This window comes from Charadrius vociferus, unplaced genomic scaffold (assembly GCF_000708025.1).
Source record: "Charadrius vociferus isolate BGI_N301 unplaced genomic scaffold, ASM70802v2 scaffold423, whole genome shotgun sequence".
NCBI lineage: Eukaryota > Metazoa > Chordata > Aves > Charadriiformes > Charadriidae > Charadrius > Charadrius vociferus.
In genome coordinates this window covers 2,763,113-2,774,479 of record NW_009648149.1, presented here as the reverse complement: position 1 = coordinate 2,774,479, position 11,367 = coordinate 2,763,113, and the positions used below count along the sequence as shown (strand labels likewise).

The 11,367-nt window shown below is 40.3% G+C and overlaps 1 protein-coding gene across 1 annotated transcript in view; it reads left to right on the top strand.

The window, feature by feature from the left end:
• CACHD1 (cache domain containing 1) overlaps positions 1–11,367 on the top strand; it is a 74,442-nt gene that overhangs the window by 21,765 nt on the left and 41,310 nt on the right. The window contains exon 3 of the mRNA XM_009883972.1: positions 3,877–3,983. Coding sequence (XP_009882274.1) covers positions 3,877–3,983 — 107 coding nt within the window. The remainder of the gene's footprint in view (positions 1–3,876; positions 3,984–11,367) is intronic.

Here is an 11,367-nt window from a genome sequence, read left to right as displayed (position 1 = left end):
TTCCTCGGAAATATTTCTTTAGCATGGAGATGTTTAATTTGCAGTCTCTAGCTCTTCTCCATCTGGTTTTGCCAAAGATAAACATGCTTTTTGTGAAACCCATCCTTTATCTATCAATCTTAATCTTGAGATTCTTTAGCCAACAAAAAAATCAACAACACTTTGCTTGCTTGGTAGAAGCTGTAATTTTTTTAAGTGGTTACATTTTAATGGGGATAGGAAAAGCCACAGCCTTGATCCGAGAATGACGTTCCTGTGAAATGTCACGTCTTTTCCTCAATGGAGAGGACTTTGGGGAGTTTTTAGGGAGCAGGTTGCCAGTAATTTCAACAAGCAGCTCCCGGCAGAGTGGATGAGCCCATGCAGAGCTCTATGCCGTCACGGTTTGGCTGCTTTCGGTGTCTGACACCACATCCCTGCTTGATCTTCCAGCCTGATGGATGTGGGGTCAGATCAGGAGGACAGGAGACCTTTCTGTCTGGCGGTCCTCTGTTTGTCTCTCTCTTCCTGACCACGAAGAGTGAGGATAATGCAGAAGATCATCAAAACCTCTTTGCTCCTATCTGAGTCTTGAATCAAAACACCAGTGCCGATGGAGTGCTGTTGATGATGCTGTTTTGGATAAAATACAAAAGCCCCAAACATCTGCATCCAATAAGGAACCCCCAGTACTTTTTGTAGAGCAAGGAATTTAGCTGCCTGTTCTTGTTCCCGCCGTATACGGCATTTTTCACTTTGCTCATCGCTGAGTGTTTTTGATGTGTTGAGCAGCTGCCACAATTAGAGATGTTTCTTCAGTGACGAGCAAGTTCATAATTGCGTGTGTTAGGTGGGGATGGAGGAGGGCAAGCAGAGTTAAACATTTCTGTTTATGTACGGTAACCCAACTATGTCAAAAGACTGAGGTATTTGTATTTGTAAAGAGATAGAGAGAATTTGTGCACAGACTGCTCTGGGACTCCCTGATCCAAAAACTTGCAGTCTCCATGTACACACTCTCCATGTACATTTGCATCTGCGTGGTAGAAGGTTCACAATTAAAAATAATAGATATTCTTCCCCCCCCCCCGTATTTATATATGTATAGAAAAAAATACTGACCAAAATTAATACATCTGTGTTTAAACTGCATTTATTCCACATGAATTTAAAGTGTATGGAGGGCAGTGAATTATTTCCAAATATACATGACTCCCTTTTTGGTTCTTTTTTCTGAAGTCTGTATTTAAGGAGGGATCGAAAAATGTTGGTGCCTCAGTAACTCTTTTTTATGCACTGGTAGTCTCATTCATAACGCTGTTAGTTTAAGATGCGTGTAGTGATTATGGATATAGATTCAACTAATTTTAAAGCATGCCAGTTTAAGGAGACATTGTTTTCATTGATATTTCTACATGGCAGTGAAGATATTAAAGTTAAGCAATTAGTAATCAATAATGATCAGGTTTCGCATATTCAAAAATTCAGTTTGATTAGAGCTTCTTCAAATAGAGCCTGATAGTCTGATGAGCTCTAACTACGTAAAATGAGACTTCTTGTGACTCCACAAGAAATCATAAAGTTTAGTCTGATGTTAAGACCAAAGAAGTCAGTGTCTGAGGTTTTGTTATGCCTTTGCATAAAAGGCTATTTTACTTATTTGTAATTCAGAAAATCATTAAGGAGTTTGATAGTAAGTTCTCGGGAAATGACTTCTATACTTGAAGGGCAAATATCTAAACTTGTGAGAAGGCTATGGTGTACTCTTCGCTCATAACAGAAGTTAAACCTCTGCTTTAAGCAAGAAAAAAAAAAATCAGCCAACCTTAGATATGGTTATTCTGGCACAAATCATGGACGAAAGGCAAACTCCTGGCCTGTGTGTGCAACAGCAGTGCTGCTCGCAGTGAGCTCCTGTGCTCTTCCTGGGAGCATTTGTCTGGTTTTGTAATGCTAAAATTTCTGAAAATGGATCCAGTCACGTACAGAGGTGGTGATCTTAAGCCTACTAACAAATATTTTTCTTTTTCTTACTTTTTGCTTCTAAGTCATAAAAGGTTTTCCTGTGTCCCACGTGTGAGGAGCCCCTGGAGGCTCCCGGCAAATCCTGCGTCTGCCTGACTTGGGGCTGCAGCTACCTCCCTGTAGAATTAAATTATTTTGAATTGGGCTGAAAGAAAATATATTGGATTAGGAGAGTTTTAGTTTGCTTAAAAAGACTTGCTTCCTGTGGTCATAACTTGAAATTTCCTTGTGGTAACCAATTCCATCTGTCTGCGGTTTTTGGTTCTGCTAATTGTTGTTTTAAGGGGATGAATTAGAAGTGCATTTTTTTATTGTCTGTTTGTGTCTGTGAACCCCCGCCCTTACAGCAAGCACCCTGGAAGGACGACCAGAAAAATCAGTGTCTTTCCATTCTTATTGGGCACCGTATTTGTTGAAGTGGTTACAACTTACTGGATTTCAATTTCTGACTTAAAGTCTTCAACCAGAAGAACGGTGCTTGTTTATCATGCCGCTTTTGCTTGCAACATTTTGGGCCTCCGCTATGTGATAGCGTATATACGTGGGTGTGTTGGGATGTGTACGTACACGTGTGACATCAATTGAAGCAGTTAAGCGTAGTTGACAATAAGCAACTAAATAAAGAACCTTAATCACAAATATAATGTGCATTGAGCTAAATGGCAAGCATTAGGAAGGCACTGGGGCATACGGATGTAAGCCGGTAATTGATGTGCCATTAATATTAAGTAAGTTGATCAGTATACTTTGAGGCAGCTGTTTTTTGTGTAATTTGCTGAGTTAGTCTTGACAGTATTGAGCAAAACCCTACTCTGCCCAGTTGCTCTCCAAGACTTGTTTCCGATCAGCTTTCGTGCCGGGAAGGCTCGTTAAGGCTCTTTGTCCACAACGGGATGTTATGCAGCCCTCGCTTGCAGTTTGTTGTAATTTCTTAGGAATAGGTTGATGGTAGAAAAATTCTTTGATGGGAAGTAAATAGCTTTTGAAAGTACTAGAATAACCGCACCATAAGTCAAATGTCATCAAAATGTTTAAGGTCACAAAAATGTTAAGAAATAAAATTGGCCCATGTAAATCATAGAAAACTGCATTTAAGTCCTTGAAAGCTTCAGGAATGTTTCCAGTTATTTATAACCCTTTAAAACCCTTTTTATTTAAATTTTGTGAAGGCATCGGTTTGATTATAGTTTCTTGTCATTAGAACTATGCGCTAGAATACTTTCTGCATTAGAGCTACAAATGTATTTGAATTATTTAACCTAACCAAAATGTTACAAAACTTAAAACTGTCAAGTTTTTGGAATGCAAATCCTCAAGTGTGGGTACAGAAAGCAGGTTTACAGTTCCTCTAGTAGTTCTTTTTCATAAAGACGTGAAGAGGAAATCAATCCTGTTCATGCAAGACACTTGGAATAAATTTTTTAAAGGTGAAACATGAAATAGTAGTACTGGTGAAAAGTAGAAATAATAGTACTGGTGAAAGTCTCTAGCAAGAAAAAGTTTGGTTCGACACCAGGAAAAAACACGTCCTGCTGGCAAGCCTGGATGCTCCATACATTTCCCAAGCTGAACCTCTACTGTTTAAGTCTAGATGAAGGAGCACACTTTCTTATGATCCTGTCTTTCAAGGAATATTGTGGAGGAAAATGCAACATATCATTGTAGAGAGCAGGTGCAATCCAGCCGTGATGAGCTTTCCCACCCCCTCCTTTTGGATTTCACAATTTTTCTTGGACCCTTAAAATATGTGTAATATCAGAGTTTCCAAAATAATTTTTTTCCTTGAACTTTCAAAAAGATGTGTTTCCATTGTAAATGTGTGTAGGTTTAATAGACAGAGTTAGATTACTAATCCTGTTGTTGTCATTTCAGATTTGATGGAAATTTTAACACCAACGTTTCTAGAACTATTAGCTGTGATAGACTGTCTACCACTGTCAATAGCAGAGCCTTCAATCCTGGACGTGACTTAAATTCTGGTAAGTAGTATAGTTTTCTGTGTTTTCCTTCTGTTTTTTTCCATTAGACTTTAACATTTCCTTGGCATAGAAAATTAGCATTGATTGCCATAGCAACAAGCTTTTATTTCTCCTTGAAACTGTCACAGTGCTCTTAATTTGAGATTTCATGATTGAAAGATGATACCTAAAGTAATGCCCTTTGTCTAAGTACTTTATAAAAATGTCATGAAGATTTTATTCTAGCCTACCATGGATAATTTTGTTGTGGTTTATGCACTTTTTATTTCTTTTTTTTTCCCCCAAGGCACTTTTCTTCGTAGGCCTGTCTGCTTTGGCATCAGTAGTGTCAGCTGCTGAAGGGGCCATGCAAAGAAGTTTCTCTGATCTTCTTAGCTGAGTTCAGCTAATGTGAGGCTGTGTTTGCAGCGATATGCAAAAAGCTACGAAATACAAGGACATCCTAAAATATTTCCTTTCTTTGTCTTGTCAGGGCATTTCCGTCTTGACAGTCAATGCGTTTGCCTGACACGCTTAAAGAGCTAGAAATATACTTAGAACCAAAATTCGTATGACTTATCCCTTAAAAATTCAGCTTTTGGTCCTCCAGTACAGTAAGGTTTTCTTTTTTTACATGCTGGTCAACTTGAAATAATCCGTAGATTTCAGGTTTTCTAGTCATAGTTTTGTCCAGGTGTCCCATCTTGCTTTTCAACTTTTACGATGCCTTTGGGCTCTAAATTAGAAAACACTATAGATTTTGGTTGTGAATTTCATTTAACATGAGTTTTGGGGTTTGGTTTTTTCTTTGACAAGAGATGCAGACTTGAGAGAATGTGGGGTTTTAATTTTAATTCTCAAGTGTCTTTTGGAATAAAATACTGATTTATTGTTTCAACTTGACTGATGAAGTGGCAGACCCGCCATTCCACCTTCACCGTGCACCGAGCATTTGCATATCTGTCAACAAATAAGGTGAAAGAACCCCAAATCTCTACCTAGCCTCTCTTACTGTGTCCCTTCTTACAGCTTTGCCTTGTTTCTGGTTAATTGCTGTCGTAATGAAATCTAAAAAGAAAAAGCCAAAAGCAAAAGGAGCAGTCCCTATAGGTTCCTTTCCATCCCATCCACTGTATAACACATCTTGACCGCAGGTGCTGGCCAGACAAGCTAATTTCCTGACATGCGTCTCATCACCATAATTTGTGTAGTATTTTCCATCCTGAAGATCGGCAGTCTTTGTTTGCTTACTACGATTTGCTGGGCTTTGTTTTACTCATGAGCAATCTCTTTATTAAAAAATCCAAACAAGTAACTTACTAAAATGTTTAAAATCGCATGCAATTCTTGATCAATCAAAATAGTTTTTGACAGCAAGTTTTCTGTCACTGTTACAAAAGCAAAGCATTAAATGAATCACAATGGTTTTTATTTAAGTAGAAAAAAACATTCTTTACTTTTTCTACTGCAGAAAAAAAAGTATTAAAGAAATATTCCTTCTTCTTGAGTGGCGGAAAACAAATAAGCTGTAGTTTCCCTTAAACATTTTTATAAATTTCTGGTTTGAATTCTCACAGAAACAAAGTGAGTGCACGTGCAAGCTTCTTGCTGTCCTGGCTCGACAGTGAGACTTGAGTGCCTCCTCTTCCCTTGCCTCCGGCTTGAAAGCTTCCTGATGAACGGATTATCTTCAAAAAATGGCATTGGCAGAAAAGAGCAGCAGAAGAGAAGAGGGAGTTGGAGTGGTAGTAAGAACAGGGAAGTGCTTCAGGATTTATTGATGACAGACTCTCCTCCAGCTCTCCTGGTAGCAGCTCTCACAGCCTTTGGGGGCAGTTTTTTTAATAGTAAGAAAAAGCCTGTAAGAGAGAAATCGAAATGGAAGAGTGGATTGATGCAGAGAAATGAGATGGAAACAGGTTTGTCTGAGAAACAAAAGTTGGTACTGGGTACACAGTAGTGAAATAAGGAGTTAAGCTTTCTGTAGGCAAGCTACAGGGAATATACTTAGTCCTCGCTTCCTTGTGCGAAGGTGCTTGAAAGTCTTCTCGACGGTTCCCACCTTCCCTTCCCTGGTCCTCAGTTGAGAACATCTAAACCACGTGAGCTCCACCACCCCGGCCGCAGAACAGGAGATTGCTGTGGCTTCAGGGAAGGATTGCTGCCAGGAGGGTCGAGCAGAATAATGCTGGTGTAGAGCTGGACACCGGCCACATCCAACGCGGTGTCCTTCTATTGCTGCAGAAATATTTGGGGTTTGTAATAAAGTGGATGTGGGAAGGAGGCTGGGTGTGTGTGTTGTGGGTGGAGGGTATTGTGTTGGTGGCATTTGTAGCGCTTGGTTATGTAGTCATGGGCCGTGACCTGTTTGCCAAAAAAGCAGTCTCTGCCCAAAGGAATTCACGGGCTAAGACAATAGTTGGTTGAGACAGACTGGGAGTATAAACAGCCCGGGAAGCAGTTTTGGTCAGGAAGACAGAGTGCTGTCAGCGCACCAGTGTCCTTCCAGCTGGGAAGATGGCTGTCAGGTTAGAAATGGTTTTTTTAAAGTACTTACTTCATCGGTCACTTGAAACTCTTAATTTTTTCTTATTTCTGCAGTGACCTAGTTCTGTGAAACCGCTTACCTTAGAGGATACATTTAGGACGGAGCACTTGGTCTGCACAGGAGCTGTTTCTCAATAAATCTACGTGTGTGTATTCATTACTCTAAACTAAAACCACCTTTGAAAGAGGATAAAGATCAAACAAGAAAAAAGTTCCTCTAACCTCATATTTTTCTTACTTCTCTTGTAAGTGTCCTCACGTAGAGCTGACGAGGAATATCTGTTGCAGGTTGGATTCAGACTCTACCTCAGCCTGAATTATTGTTCTGCTCTAAAAAGCCTGAGAGTTGTTAGTACATCTGGGTATTTTGACCATGGTGGGTTTTTTTTTTCTCTCCTGGCTTTCTTTGCTCGTTTAGACTTCCAGGAGGATGGGAAGCCACAACTTGCCCAACATCATCCTCTACAGGCTTTTCCACTGGATGTGGTGTGCTGGGGAGGACCTCAAGCGCATCAGCCTCCCCGAGAAAGGGCTTGAAAGCGCTCTGCTCCTCCAGCCCAGAAGCAGGACCTCCTGTACTCTTCTCTAGTTTACCCACAGTTTGCAAAACCAGCCTGGTTTGTCCATCAACCGTGTTGTCTTCCCAAATAGGTTGATCGTTTCATTCTTAATGTTAAAAATAAAAATAATCGCATGAGTGTCCCTCTTTTCCCGCGTGAGTTTTGCAGTTTAAATAATCTGGCCTCTAAAAAGCTCTCAGCAAAACATAAATTTAAACTCCGCTGTGTTCGGCCTCCATCTCAATTCTTTAAATGTTAATCTTGGCCCGCCCTGCGCACAGCCTAAGAAAGTGGGATCAGAGCGGCGAAGTTGTAGGTGTTGGAAGGGAATGGAATTTGCACCGCAGACTCCGGGCGAGCCCCAGGAGCGGACCCTGGGAGAGCCCTCGGCGCAGACAGCAACCACAGCTTCTTGTCGGAACAGGGTTTTAAGAGGGGTAATGGAGCTCCTGAAACTTTCAGAAATAAAGAATGCTTTTTTGCAGTGTTCTATTGGATTTTTATAATACAAAGAGAAAATAAACGTTAATGTTGGGGAGGGGAGGAAGAAGAAAGAAATAGATATACCTCTCTTTTCTCAACCCTTAAAAGTAATGCTTCGCCAGTTTAGTTTTTTTCTTGATAGCAGGTGACTTTTTTTTTTTTTTTAAAGTCTTGAAAAGGTTGTCTTTGATCTTGGCTTGAGTTTTCCATTTGGATTACTTTTAGCCATTACTACAAAACAGATAAGGAGAGAGTCTTTATTCTTCAGATGGAATCACAGACTTGAGTTAGTTAGATTGAGAGATCTGTCCTCGCTGGTATGAATAGTCCTTTATTTATTAGACGACAAAATCTTAACCCAGAGCCAGTGCAGTATGTTATCAAGATTCCTTGGAGTGTTTTTTTTCTTTTTTAATAAACAAGGAACCAGTAAATCTCTCTTCTTCTCATCCTTCAAAGTGCCGAAATGTCTGTTTCAAGTCAGGCAGCTTCAGCAGAGTGCAGTTCCCCGGCAACGTGCAGAGATAGTACCGAGTTGCTCAATAAATTTTGTCTGTGCCTTATTCAAAGTGATGATCATGTAAAATGTGGAGTGCCTTGGTCACGTTCCTTACGTTGCTATATGTCAAATTGATGGCTCGGATGAGTTAAAATAGTTGGGAGGTATTTGAGCAGATGAGTTAGAATCCGCCTACAAATCGTTTTAGTCAAGGAAGTGGGGCTCATTACTTAAAATGAAAGGTTGTTTTACTTCTTTGCCCTTCCGAGTCAAAAGAGCTCGCAAGGACCGAGCTGGGCTCCGTCCTGGCTCATGCCATCAGCAGAATTTTAATTGGGTTGGAGCTGCAGAGCCTTTTATTTTGGGTGAAAACGCACGAGCCAGGATACAGTTTGACTCAGAAAATCCTGGAGCAGATTTGTAGGTGTGGAGAGTTAGAGAATGTCTTTACTTGTAAAATACACACATTCGCTTTCTGCTGTTGTTTCTGGGGAACGCTGAAGTATCTTCATGATGATGATTTTTAATGGAGGTGCTTGTCAGAGAAGGACTGCCCTATGTGTCTTGTGCAGGAAATGAAACTTCTTTTTCACGGGGTGAGAACCGTGAGGTCTGCAGCTCAATAAGTGTAATGCTAAAGAGGAGGACTGAAAGAAACTCTTTTATAATGAGCAATTATGTTCAGTAGTTCCTTTTTTTTTTTCACTGACTGTTTGTGCTGTTCTTTGAAGATTAATTAGTTAATGATTTGACTGTGCTTTGAAGATGTAAAGTGGTATCTAGAAGTGCTAAGTGTTATCATATCGCATTCCCTTTGAAGTTTTATAAACTCTATCACATAGGGCTTCCTTTCTAAAAGTCCTTTTTGTCTTGTGAGATATTTATAATGCGAGAGAATGATAATTTCAAATACTTGTTAATACTTTCCAACTTTTTCTGTCTGCAGCGGGATTTGGGGTCAGATAGTGCTGTGTTGTAAGCAGAGGGGATGGAGGCAATGCCAGCTCATGGGCTGCTCCCAGGTGGCATTTTATGTCCCCAGTCTGTGTCTGGAATTAAGGCATTCCACTAAGATTTATGCGTTTATGAGATTTGGACTCTTGGCTTCCTCCAAGTAGCGTGGTATCAAGACTGGGTCTTTGTTTAGTGGTGATGCTCATTTTAGACAAGCAAAATCACTGCATGTGCTCAGTAATACACAAAATACTTTGTAATTTGTACTAGAAGAGGGAAATGGGTACCTTCTTATATGTGTAAGAATATCTTGAACTTGACCAGCAAAGGAAAAAATAAATTACTTTTTGAGTTAGAACGGGAAGCACAGGTCAAGCGTATGGAGCCTAGAAAGTGAGTACCAGTGAGATGCCCTGCTCGCGTTTCTGCTAGTGCTGCCAAGGATGTAATTTTGACAAATTTAACCTCTAGCTAAAGGCTAGACAGGCAACTCGCCCTACGGTATGGATTTTCGGTGGGGTCTTCTGCTTGTGTAACCTGTCCAGAGGCTGGCTTTGCTGGAAGGAGGAGTGAGAATAAGGTACAGGCAAGCGACTGAGGGAGGGGAAAGTTTGGGGTAAGTGAGGTTACGCTAAAAAAGAGCATCTGCTGGGTGTCCTGGCAGGGACCAAGAAACGAGGAAATATCTGCAGGGCGTTCTTACAGCTTTAGTGGATGGAAAATAAAAATGCACCTAAAAAGAAAAAGTATGTCTTTTTCAGCCATGGCTTATCTGCTGGGAGATTGTCTACTGTGGTCATAGGAAAAAGGAAAAAAGGAAGAAAAAAAGGCAAGGAGTTACGATAAAATCAGTAGTCTCAGGGGAGGGGATTATTGAAGTAACATACTTGCTGAAGGAAAATATGAGCAGAACTTTGTGAAAAGGAGGAAGAGCAGAGAGAGATACCGAGGCTGCAAGGAGTTTGTTTAAGGTTCAGAAACAATTGTTTTACAGGGAAAATGAACATTTTAAAATCCAGATACTCTCGTGGGGAAATAAATACAAATCATAGCCTTGTGGGAATGAGAAGTTTATCTTTAATATAGCAATGATTAAAAAAAAAAAACCACAAAACTTTCAATTATAAACTCCTTTATTTTAATGCTGTTGGTGAAATTAAACTGGACAAGTTTTTTCATCCAGGCTTTAAATGAGTGTTCAAATACCTGATTTGAAAATATTTTTTTTTTTCCCAAGTTCTGAAACCCATAACAAAGCCTTAAATACCAGAAGTATAGCTTTCTTCATACAAAGCGAAACAGCCTCCCTACTTCACCCCCAGAACTATGAAATCCTGGTGGCTTGACGTAAAAAGAAGGATTTAAATGTTCAATGCTCTCTTCTCCCTCCCTGTCTATGAGGCAGCACAGTCACGTGAGGCAGCAGTTCAGCAGTAGTGGTGGTGCGTCGGGACTTTGGTGGCCTTATTTGTGTCAAAGTGTAAATTGTGTTAGTTTTATCTAAGTTTTTTGTATTGCAGTAGAATGGATAATGTTGATTGTCATATGCTGCTGAAAGACAGTGTTGTTTAAAAAACATTAAATGTAGAAATAATTATGATTTTTAATTTTTTTTCTTCCACAATTTTGATGCTTTTAAAGGCATTTTTGCCAAACTTTTCTTTGCAGCTTAATAAAGGTTTATGAGATTCTTTCCTGGATTTTCCCACAGCTTTGGCCGTGCACCGTGCTCCTACGCGGCAGAGCTTGTGTGGGCTGTGAGCACCAGTGCTGCACCTTCTCTGAAGGGTCGGGCTGCCAAACCCTCGATGAGTTCAGAACTGAATCTGGGTTTTCCCAGAAAAGATTTCAGAGAGGAAAAGAGGATGGGTGCTTTCGAAGGGGATGAGGAGGGGAATTTCTGGTAGTCCTAGCTAGAAACTGTGTGTGGGTTAGGTTTCTTTTGCTTTTAATTGGAATTGATTATTGCCTAAAGTTTTCTGTAGTGCCTGAATTGGGCAGTATTAAAATTTCACATTGCTTTGCGTCACTGCTACACAGAAACCATTGTCCATGACCAAAGAAACCTGCTCTTTGTACAAATCAGAAATGGTGCTGCTAAACTGGTATCGTACCAGGTGTAAAACCAAAACAAGGACTTCAGAGAAATTTAGGAGGAGCTTGAGTGAAACAAACAATATTCATAAATTTGTTTGACTTCTAGTTGCAAGATCGTGGGTAGTTTCTTTGGAAGTGTGAAAATTCCTGAGAAAGAAAGATTCCTGCTCCCAAGAGCATCACCTGCGCACAGGGGTGAGGGAGAAACAAGCTTTGGCATCCTTGTTGGGGTTGAATTGAATAATGGCTGGAGAGCGGCCCTGAG